Raw genomic sequence first — 12,119 nt, 5'->3', positions numbered from 1 at the left:
GGGGGGTTATTTTTTCTTTTTTTTTTTTTTAAGATTTATTTATTTATTATATACACATTGTTCTGTCGCATGTATCCCTTCAGGCCAGAAGAGGGCACCAGATCTCATTATGGATGGTTGTGAGCCATCATGTGGTTGCTGGGAATTGAACTCAAAACCTCTGGAAGAACAGCCAGTGCTCTTAACCTCTGAGCCATCTCTCTAGCCCGGGTGTTAAGTTTTTTAATTGAAATATAATTGTACCATTTCCCCCCTTTCCTTCCTTCAACTCTTTCCATGTCCCCTCTCTCTCTCCCCCTCTCTAATTCATAGTCTCTATCTTTTAGTTGTCTCTCTGTCTCTCTCTCTCTCTCACACACACACACGAATATATAGATACTACCTGCTCAGTTCATATACTATTACTTGTATGTATATAATTTCCAGGATAATAAAAATGTGATACATACACACTTTGAAATACTTGCCAGCCATAAAAACTAAACTAAAATTTGCAGATAAGTGTGTAGAACCCACTAACTTTTAAAACAGCTATAATGTCTCCATCTGACCAGCCTCAATGTTCTGAGCTTCCCAATGCAACTCTCAATAGCTTTCATTAACCCTCTTAAGGAAAAAGATGTGTATTCCCAAACAAGCATCCTAGGAGTGGAACATGGAAGCCATACTAATGGGTGTTTTACTTCCCACCAGCTACTAAATTACCAGGTAATCTGAGCAAGTCTCTACCTTTCTCTGTGGTTCAGTTTCCTGTCAGCAAAATGATGATGGGTCAGACCTAATGTCTGTAAGCCCACCTTCCAACTTGAACCTTGTCAAGAGTATTTCACACTGCTGGGAATTTAGGTAAGCTGTAAAATTTGAAAGCACTGTCCTCAAGATCACCCTAATTCCTGGCACCAAGCACAAATAGGAGGTCCCAAATTAACCCCAATTTCAATACTATGTCAAGAGAATTAGAAAACTCGTTGAATGCTGTCATACACATAGTTACAGCTCATTATAGGGAAAAGTACACATTAAAATCAACCAAGGAAGAATTGTATTGAGCACGGTCTAGAAGTGTCTCAGGCAAAGCATCCCTTGTTTTCAGTGTATGCATCACCCTCCTGTCATTACTATGACAACCTGCATAGGGTACCATCAGTCACCAGAACTTTTCTAAGCCTGGCGGTCAGGCCTGTCAGTGAAGTACCATAGGCACGACTAAGTTATTAATGATTGTCACAGAACTGGACTCAGTAACTAGGTGGGCAGAAAATCATGTGACCCAAAGCTCTGAGCCCAAATCAAGTAGTCACTCTGCTGTAACTATGACACCGCCTATGACAGTAAGGGAGTTGGAAGAATTTGGTGGCACTACAGGGAGGAAGAAAAGGTAGAACCATAGCCAGAGCCAAACTCTCCCAGTATCTCCAGAATCTTTCGGTCTGAGCATATGGGAACCCAGTGAAAAGCTTTGGGCAGAAAAGTGGCATGAAGTGATTTACATTTTAAATGACTGATTTTCCTGCAGTGTGTAAACTGTGGTAAAGGACATGAACCTCAGCTTTTAACAGGCTCAGCTGTGAAGAGCTTGTGTCTCAGCACCTATATCCTGTGCTTCACACAGGATGTCCTGTAACTTCAGCTCAAGGGGTGTTCTGATGCCTGACATCTGTGAACACTGAACTGGTGTGTGTGTGTGTGTGTGTGTGTGTGTGTGTGTATGTGCTCACAGTTAAAAAGTTAAAATCTCAAAAGTAAACCCTGTAGCAATGGAGAGCACCACGGGCAGCCTGGTGTAGCAGCTGGGATGGTGACAATTGGTCAGTTACAGACACATGCTGAAGTTAGAGCTGGCAGATTGGATGGGATACATGCAGAGAAGACAGGAATCCAGTGGGAGGAAGTGGAGCTGGCATGGCAGCCAGCACTAAGGATGGAGATGTCTCATAGGCACCCAGGGAAATGTCAGCTCAGCCAGCTGCTGAGATTCTGTAAGGGAGAGAGAGGTCCATGCTCAGAGTCCAGATCTGGAGCTATGTGATCTTGTGGGTGGCACCTGAGGAAAGGAGTGGGGATAGCAAAGTCTGGGATGCTGACCTCTACAAGTCAAAGGCATGAAGAAGAACCAGCAAATGAGCCACGAAACTAACATTCAGGCAGCTCAGAAGAGTGGTGGGCAGGAGTGAGTTGGGGAAGTGCCCTGGGAAGGAGGCTGTGCTGTTGCACATTTAAAACTCCCTTACATGTCTCAAAGGCAATAAAGCACCACATTCTAGAAGTATGCCTACAGATATCCTACTAAGGACTGGAATTAGAATTTGATGACCCTCAAAACTATTTTAAATCATACAAACAAAATATGAAATATATGATCATAAATTTATACATACATATTATACAGAATAGAAAGTTTGGATGCAATTTTCATTTATTTCTAGAACTGACAAACCGAATGAACAGATAACAAAAGATAAAAATTGCAATTGCAAAAGTACCTACATGACATACCATAGCCTGTATTCACTCTCTGGCAGTTACCCCTCCAATAGGCCAACTGTTTGGCTGAAAACCTATGGCTTCAGTTTCAGCTGGGAGACAAAGCCAAATAGGGAGATGTCTGCCCAAAAAAGATTTTTTTTATGGTTGTTAATCTAGAATCTGTTATGGGGTAGGCATACATGCTCATATATGAGAACAATCCATGCTTTTGTGGATAAGATTGGAGAACAGAATTGTGTGGCCACACAATCAATGGAAGACTCTATGATCACTTCCATATTTTTGGTACTTCCATTATTTTTTGGTACTTTTTTTTTTAGATATACAAGTTGTTTTCCAATATGTATTCTTCTTTATAAATTATATTAAAGCTTTTGCTTTGAGTGTGGTAATCAGGTGCTAGAAAGTGCCCCAGAGAGTTGCTTAACTGGTTTTAGAGATCATCATTTGTACTTAACAAATACAATGCAAATTAAAACTACCCCATGCAAGACAGCCAGTTTTAACTCCAGAACCACTGATTGAGAACAGTTTTAGGTGATGTTTTCTTTCTGACCCTCAGATCTGGGCTTGGGATTTTGTGCCTTTACTCTGGTTCCATCAGCATCACAGTAGACAAGAAGGGGGAACAGCCAATGAATTTTTTTTTTTTGTAGACATTTTTGTTTCATACCTAAGCTTATCAAGGCAAGGGTAAAGTAACTAACTATGTAACTTGGATTGTAGAAAAGATTCCTGGAGCGTGAGCCTGGCCAGCATTCCTTACGCAGTCAGGTATCACAGTCTACCAGAAGCAATCACTCAGGAGTGATTACCAACTTGAAAGGCATCGAAGGACTCATCAGATTTCTTCTGACACATATGAGAAATCTTTGTGTTAATGTCAAACAACTCTTAAATTTTTATTATTATCCCAGAAGCTCCTTGGATAATGGGATGCACTGGAACTGACTCAGTTTGGGAATTTAGTCTTGACAAATTAGGGGGAACTTGGAATAGATAATGGATGGGTGCAGAGATAGCTCAGCAAAGGGATGTGACAAAGATAACCTCAGCAAATAATGAGTGCAAAGGGATGTAACAAAGATACCTCAGCAAGTGGTGAGTTTCTATTGACCTGATGGTTGGCAAATGTTTAAGTATTGGTTCTCCCATTTAAAAACAACAACTTGATTTATTTAGTTCTTAAAGAAACTTTTAATTTCTTTGATACAGCTATCTCATCACAGCCTATCTCAGATTTTATGCTGCCATCATGATGACACAAAGCACAGCTGGTCGGAGATGTGCATCCTACACATCTTGGCCCATATCCCTAATCCATATAGCCCTGGTAGGTGCAGGGGGTAGGGGAGGGCAGCAAAAGGCTTTTGTGATGAGTCTTTTTCTGTTCTGCCAGCCAGCTCCCAAATAATGACATGGAGTCTTCTTACTAATTATGAAAGATCAGTCTAAAGCTTAGGCTTGTTCCTAACTAACTCTTATAATTTAAATTAACCCATTATCATCTATGCTCTATCACATGTTGTTACCTCTCTTCCATCTTGCGCCTCCTGTTTCTTCTCTGTGTCTCCTGCCCCTCAATTCCTCCTCTTCACCTCTCCGCCTGGAAATCCCTCCTATACCCCCTGTCTAGCTATTGGCTGCTCAGCTCTTCATTAAACCAATCACAGCAATATATCTTTACACAGTGTACAAATATCCCAGGCTTTGTTTTCTTTTCCTAAATTAAACACCATGTTAATCAGTCATGTGGGACTACATGCTGCAGCACGCACAAGAAGGAATTACAAACTTGCTTGAAATCCAAGAGGCCAGTTTCTGAGCAGCCAGCACATAAACCACCTCAGAGAGTAGGGTGAACATAGGGTGACTGTCGTTCCTGGAAATGAAATCCATGGGATTCCGCCATTGAGAAAGTATGGCCAAATCTGTAGCCTTGGTGAGCAGCAGAGGGGAGAGCCCTCTTCCCTCACATTTCTATCAACATTGTAGCTTATAGCCTTCTTTCACAAGATGCTAGATACCATCTATATTGTTTCTAGTTGCTCATTAAGACAGCCAGAGGTTATCCCCCCGGGTTTCTAGGTCACTTGTTTTCACATGGCAGACCACTTGTGGTGCGACTCTCTAGCCCTCTGCAGACAGAGGTCTCCTTGAAACACTGCTGAGAGAAAGCCATCATTCATCTGGAGAAGTCTGGCTCTGGGGCAAGCCTGGACCAAGGGCTCTCCTTACATTGTCTCTGAAGCTACCCAACAACCCTGTGAAGTGACTTCTAGGACTCTTGGACTGCTTTGTAGACATAGAGGCTCAGAGAGGCTAAATGACTTGTGAAAGCTCGAGAAATTCATAAATGCCTGAGCTGGGATACAGACTGGGACTGCCTGATACCCGAAGACTCCAGTCTCTAGACTGGAGTGGATCAAGGGCTTTAATAAATTTGGAGCTGTTTAATGTGCTAATTGCATAGACTGAGCTCAGGGGTCTCAGTATGTGTCAGGAGCACTAGCCTATCTGGACAAATAGAGTGAGTTGTGTTGGGAAAGGGGACTAAGGGCAAAGGTAAGAAAATAAAAAAGTATGTATTCACATGCTGCCATGCTGAATGGGGTAATGTAAGAGTGTGGTGTATTTGTAATTGATTCTTTCTGCATTGACATAAGGCTGAATTAGGTCACCCTTTAAGCATGCCCTGTACCACCACCTTTGGAGCTTGTGGAACCTCTACTTAAGCTATAAGTTGGATACTAAGGTCCATGATAACAGAGACCAAGTCACCATCTCAAAAGCTGATTTGTGGAATCTACATACTGTGTCAGTGTCTGGCACACATATTTGTTGGAAATCAATGGTAGTAATGATAGCAAAACAAAAGGAAACCTCTAAGTAACAGCAATGTATTCTTTCCAAGTATTATTTTATTTTATTTTAATCTTCACAGTGGTTTTCTGATATTGATGCTATTCTTCTCCCTAATTTATAGTTAAGAAAATCTATGGCTCAGTGAAATTTTGTAACCTGCTCAAGGACAGAGTAATATAATAGGTAGATAAAAATAAGCTTGATCTAATGTCACAGCTTGATATTTGATGTTATGCTATGGCATGTCTATTTAAAATTTTTATTACTGTGTGTGTGTGCGCACACGCGCACATGCCACAACATGAATGTGAAGTCAAAGGACAATTTCAGGAGTCAGTTTTCTCCTTCTACTATGTAGGTTCTAGATATCAAATCCAGGTCATCAGGCATGGCTGTCTTTCCAGGCTTTCCTTTAAAGCTGTAGCCCATGAATGCTGGCCTTGATCCACCACAACCAACTTAATTATAATGTGTGTACTACCTCAAAGCTCACACACTTCTGTGCAAAAAGGAACTTTGTTTCATGTTGTCTGTATTCCCAATATTTAGGCCAACACTAGCACATATCAAATGTTTAGTGATTTTTAGCATATATATATATATATATATATATGTGTGTGTGTGTGTGTGTGTGTATATATATATATATATATACATATATATATGATGCAATGAGAACAATTATTCCTATAGCAGTAGGATTGTAAGTTAGAAAACTAAAACTGCAGGCTCATAATAGATTGTTTTGGTACAATTTTTATCATGGATCGAGGAATAAAAGACTATTCAATAATTTACTTATCCATTCAATATATACTAATTCAATAAACATAAGCAAGCATATGCTAAGTGGTAGACACCTGATATTGGAGACATGATGAAAATATTTGATGATAATGATAATAAGCAAATGCTGGAAAATAAAGCCTCATGAAAAAGACAAAAATAATTGGGAGGAGGCAGAGGCAGGTGGATCTCTGTGAGTTCAAGACCAGCCTGGTCTACAAGAGCTAGTTCCAGGACAGCCTCTAAAACCACAGAGAAATCCTGTCCTAAAAACCCAAAATAATAATAATAATAATAATAATAATAATAATGAAAACAATAAATAGTAGAGATCTATGGTGTGATCTCAGTGATGAGAAAGAAAGAAGCCTTTCAGAACTCTGAAGGCTACTTAGTGGGTGGAGAAGGAAATCCTTCTCCTTTGCCTTCTTATGACTTGTGTCTTTTCTATTGTTGAGTGAATACTAGCAAGATATTGCAAAACACACCAAAGGGAAATTTAGTGGACTCAGAAGCTGGGGAGAGGTTGTGTGCTATGGAAAATTCCTCACACCTAGTCTAGCTATAAGCCTAAGCCCACTTGATCCACCATGCAACTCTCTTTCAGTCCAGCCTGTGTTCTAAAAAGACAAGGGAATAAATTTCCCAATAGGTCCTCAACTCAATTGTTGAAGCCTAAGATCACTTCAAATGAAGGCAAGACATCTCTGCACCTTGATGCTCTGAGAGATGAACTTGCCTTTTTCCTTCTGTCCTTTCCTAACTGTATGCCAGTTTGCAAGAGAAGCAGGAAAGTATGACTAAGGACCCTGCAGCATGGTGAGGCTCCCAGCTCAACATGGAAGATGCCACTAGGAAAACCCATACTGAAGCAGATTGAACCAACTTGTACTATTTCTCAGCTGCTACTTAAATTTCACATGTGATTTTTGAACAGAGGAACAAGCATGTAGGATTTAACTACATGGAAATATTTTATTTTCACATGAAAATAAAATAGAATCTACTGGACACTCACTTTTCATCTCCTAATTGCAGAAAAGCATTTCTGTTAATCCCTCTGAGAGATGCAGTTACTTTCTTCATGTGGAAGCAATACCATTTTCCACCCACCAGAAACATCTAATTTTTTTTCTTAAAAACCTAGTGGCAATTTCCAACCTCAGTTAAGGACTTGTTTTCCCATTTTTTTTGAACTTCAAATACTTTCTAAATTGTGTTAGCTGAAGCATTCATTGTATGTATATAATTAACTCCCGGGTCCCTTAGGGCCCATCTGGCTAAACTCGCACAGAGCTTAACTGAGCAAGACATTTGCTGATGTCTCTCCCTACAGTGTCACCCATAGAAATGCATACTACTTCCTGAGGGAAGCAGGGAGAAGCTGTTTTCCAAATTGCTCTTCTAGTGGTTAAATTATTTTGTTTGTTTCATAACAGTAACGATCTTGTTTTCTTTCAAATGTGAAATTTGCCATTTGGGGAAATGTAGGCTGGGGAGTGGACCCTGCCTTTTCTCTGAATGAAACAAGAAGGCAGGCCTCTTCTTGTACCATTGGATCCTTTCAGTTCTGTCTGGATAGCAGTGGTTCCCAGTCTCCCTTCTGCCTTCAAGGACCTGTGATGCTGAGAGCACACGGAAGGCATTCTGAAGAAGCAAGCACACCTAAGCAGAGAAACCCCCTTGTCTGTCCAAAAGACAATACAGAGGGCTACAGAGAGTGTGCTGCTTCCTACTGAGTAGGGTGACACATAACTCAGACCGGTGTTGTATAAACTATGCCTCTGCCTGTGTAGACACTGATGCATTTCTCAACACTAGCATGTCACAAATGCTAGACCGCTTGGATAGGAATCGAACATGATGGCAGTCTCAAAGTTCTGGCCCTTGATCTGCTCCCTAGTTCCAGCGTGGAGGGCTAACCTTTGAATAAGCTCCTTTTCCAGCTTTCGGACTCTAGGCCTGGCCTTTGAACTTCAGTAAGGGGCCGTCTACATCATATCTGGTTAGCAAAGTGGACCTAGATGTGGACTTGTACTCAAAGGAAGCTACTTCTAAATGCTGTTCTGAATGACGTACAGGAAGGTGTCCGGAGCAAAACAGTGAGCTAAGGGGCTCTTAAATACAAGTCCTATGCTGCCCTTGGCTGCATGACACCAGAGGGAGAGGTTGAGATAGGGCATCCACGTCCTTTTTTTTCCCCCTCGGTGAACCTACAAGCTAGCCACTCGCTGTCCAGGTGTTCTTGGCTGCTGCAAGCACCCCTCTGCAGCAGAGAGCAGCCGCCACCGCAGCCTCTGCCTGGACTCCCACTGCTGCTGGGGAAGAGTCCTGGGGCTGCTGACGCGGTTGGGAGGAGCCTCGCCTTTAATGCACCAGCCGCCTCCAGCCTCCTGCAGCAGGAGCAGCAGCACCACCAGCAGCAGCTGCGAATGCACTGCGCGCCTGTGGGTGTGAGGGTGAGTGCGCTGGCGCTGGCTGCAGCGCCCTGCCTAGCTCCCCGCCAGCTTTCCTAGCCCCCGCCTGCGGGAACCGCCCTCCCGTGGGACCAGCACCCTCACCTCGGCAAGGCAAGCCTGAATCCTGACCCTGCCATCTCGCCACTGCAGTGTAGGTCCGGAAAGGCACCATTTTGTCGCCGCTGCCTGCTCTCCCAAGGGGAGGAGGGCTCTCCCTTTTTTGCATTTTGGAGCTGCTGCCTACCAAGGGGAACCTGTTGGGCATCTCCCCAGACCCGCTTAGGAGCGCCTCTTGGGCGGCCACGCAGGACCAGAACCCTCGTGAGGGACACAGTGCTTCCTGGTACCCGGAGGCAGAGGAGGCAGGCACAGCATCCTCGCTGGGAATTGGAGCTGAAGTGAGCGCACCGTGCGGGAGGAGCCACCTCAGCGACAGAGAACGGAGTGGAGGAGGTGACAGCTCCATTGCCGGGTTTTTATTTTCTTCTCTCTCCGCCTCCCCGTCTCCTCTTCAGGCTTGGACCATGGTGCAGTCCCACTGGCTCCCCTGCCCCCCTCTCCTGTGAGACTGGCTGCGGGGTGGGATCATGGATACTTGTCTGCCGGCTTTTGGTTCCCACGCAAGTAAGCCTGCTGTCAATGGAGGAGGACATTGATACCCGCAAAATCAACAACAGTTTCCTGCGCGACCACAGCTATGCGACCGAAGGTAATGCCGGCTCAGCCGCATTCCGCCGCTGGGATCGGGTACAAGTTGCGGATAGCTGTGCTTCGCCCAGCGGCCAGGCTGAGACTCTCGGGGCTCTGGGGCTGGGGCGGTGACTCAGGCTAGGTTTTCCTCCGAGCTGCTTGGGGTATGGGCACATCCATTCAGGCTCTGTGACTTGAGCCCCAGTTCAGCAGCAGGTGGACCAGGTGCCACCGGGAGTTAAAATGGCCTTTAGGGATTAGGCTTTTCAGGGCGCGGCTCCCAGGCAGACAGATGATCCCAAGGAAGCAGATGACTCCTTTCCTGCCCCAAGATGCTTACAAGAGTCTTGGACTGAGAGAAGGGAGGAGCACAGAGAGACCATAGTCCACCCCTCTCTGGTTATGGTGATGCCATGGCTCTTGGTGGCTACAGAGAAGGCACGGCTTCATTCTTGTCCATTCATCTCTCTGACTCGCTGGCTTACCTGCTCAGACAATCAAACCCCCCTAAAGGTCCCTTGCCAAAGTGGGGGGGATTCCTCTCCCCTTGAAAGTATGTAAGCCAGAAAAATTTTAAAAGGTAGCTGGGGAATCATGTTCCACAGCGAGCAAACGAGGCTGACATGTGGGGCGAGCAACGGGATCCATGGGGCCTTTAAAAAAAAAATCACCATTATGAATTCTGCAGCAGTACTTTCTGCTGAATCAACAGCCAGTAGAAAGCAGGAGGGGTTCAGCAAGCTGAGCTTTGGCAAGAGGCGAAATTGTGTTCTCTCTCTCTCTCTCTCTCTCTCTCTCTCTCTCTCTCTCTCTCTCTCTCTCTCTCTCTCCCTCCCCCCCCCCAGCTCACTCTGACACCAGTCTAAGCGCTGGGCAGGCCTTGAGGGAAAGTCAGCAGGTGGATTGCATCCTGCCTTTTGTGTATAAGATGTTTTTTAGTTTCATTTGAATGGCACAACCTTTGCATTTTCTACCTGTGGGTCTTGGTTCAGCAACTAATACAAAGTGTTGCATTGTCCTATGATAATAGTCCATGTGAGAAAATGTGTGTGAAAGTGCTTAGGGAAAACGTTGCAAGGCATGTTAGCCTGTGATACTTCTTCTAGAATGCTAACATTTCTGTAGTGTTTAATCACATCAGAAGAATGTGAGAGAAAAGCAGCGGTTGGAGTAAGAGTGTCAACACTGAGGGAAATGGAGAGACACATATATGGGGGGAGGGAGTAATGGTGACACCCTCTGAAGTTTTAGATAAAAGAGTCCCAGGTGCTATTGAAAATACTTTCTCCATTCATCACCGAATCTGGGGACCATCAAGCCCAACATGACGATGGCACCAGATGCACTATGTCCTGAAACATAGAGATGACTTAGAAGATGGACCCATCCCTGTCCCATGATGAATGAATACCATTCTTGGTGATTTAAAAAAAAAAATAGTCCATAGTGGCAATGTGATTATAAGTCTTTGTGCATTGTGACTGTGACCAGCTAGCATATGACATCTAGGCATGCCATCCACCAGAGAAGTCAGCCTTGAGTCTGTTAGATCTGAGGTGGGTAGGGAGTTTTCCGTGCGTGACTGCAAAGAAAGAAGGTTGCCTTCGTGTTTCCTTTATTACACTGCACAGGCAAAGGGACACCTACCAAACTGAGAAAGGTGACTAAATTGGTACAGGGATGTCATTTGTGGAAGGAAGAAGTTTAAAATGGCATCCTTTATTGTTTCCGGGGTTCTGGATACTACCTTTGTACCTATTCCATTTTTATTAGTTTTAATTATGGATGGAATATTTGAGTTCATATAGTAACTATGTGGCACGAGTTTACAGCAAGGAGCTTTTCATCTTTTCTGGTACATACAAATCGAGCTCTCATAGACCCATGTACCTGGTCTTAATGAAGAGTTGGGAAGAGGGGAATGGAAAAGAAGCGTGGTGGAGCAAGGAGCTCTCTGTAGTCTTGATCTGTTCTTTCCTGCACCACCCATACAGTTAAGCTGGGCAGTAGGAAGGAGCCTTTCCGCCCCTTCCAATGGGCAACAGAGGAAGTGCCAACCTGCCCCAAGAGAGCTCCAGATCCAAGTCTTCTCCCCAGAACTCCCAGAGTTCTTTTACTTCTGGACAATTCAAACACACTTACTGATGGATTATCCTCTTCATCCTTTAGTAGATCTTACTTTTCAGTTTCCTTTATGATCTCTCTACATTTACACTTTGACCTGTTCAAATACAGCTGGATCTGTTCAAATAGAGCTGGATATTTTCCCTTAAACTCTCCTCCACATTTTCTCTGAATTTTCTCCCCTTTGCTCAGATCATCCCACATTGCAGTATTCTATTTAAAGCTGGAAGGGGTTTGCTGTGTAGTTACTGTGAAGGACTCTAAGCTCATTTTGCATTGTAAGTGGTAGCTGTAGGCAGGTTCATCTAGCTAAGAGCAATGCAAATTTTATAAAGGATCCCTCTCCCCCCCCCATCCACTCTCTCCCTCTCTCTCCCCCTCTCTCTTTGATGGGCCATCAAAGTTACTGGCCTCTCCCACCTTTTTCTATCTTTCTGTCTTTGCTTTCTCAAGCATCAATATCATCAGCCATTTCTACTTCAAGCATTCTTCTGAGCTTTTCTATGTGCATTTCCACATATCCAGAGTAGGATGCCAACCGACACCCCTGAGGCCTAGAGATGTTACTAGTTCCAAGGCCATCCATTTAGAAGCATCTTGTCTTCAAGCTAGAGACCATGCCTGAAGCCCACATGTCTTCACTAAGAAGTTCTTCATACTACCCCCTATGACCAGAAAAATGATAATGGTTTCCTGAGTGTATAAGCT

The 12,119-nt window shown here is 43.9% G+C and overlaps 1 protein-coding gene across 10 annotated transcripts in view; it reads left to right on the top strand.

Moving 5' to 3' along the window:
• The window catches only part of Ppp2r2b (protein phosphatase 2 regulatory subunit Bbeta), a 382,601-nt gene that overhangs the window by 135,596 nt on the left and 234,886 nt on the right, over positions 1 to 12,119 (top strand). For 6 of the 10 annotated variants that reach the window (XM_051200854.1, XM_051200855.1, XM_051200856.1 and 3 more), the window contains one exon: positions 9,113 to 9,306. The exons of 3 other annotated variants lie outside the window; for them this stretch is intronic. In XM_051200854.1, coding sequence (XP_051056811.1) covers positions 9,113 to 9,306 — 194 coding nt within the window. Of the gene's footprint in view, positions 1 to 9,112; positions 9,307 to 12,119 lie in introns of those variants that run through there. One more of the 10 variants, XM_051200861.1, reaches the window with a different exon arrangement.

Source organism: Phodopus roborovskii, unplaced genomic scaffold (assembly GCF_943737965.1).
Source record: "Phodopus roborovskii unplaced genomic scaffold, PHOROB, whole genome shotgun sequence".
Classification (NCBI taxonomy): domain Eukaryota; kingdom Metazoa; phylum Chordata; class Mammalia; order Rodentia; family Cricetidae; genus Phodopus; species Phodopus roborovskii.
The sequence above is the reverse complement of the archived record's forward strand: the minus strand, read 5'-3'. Positions and strand labels throughout refer to the sequence as shown.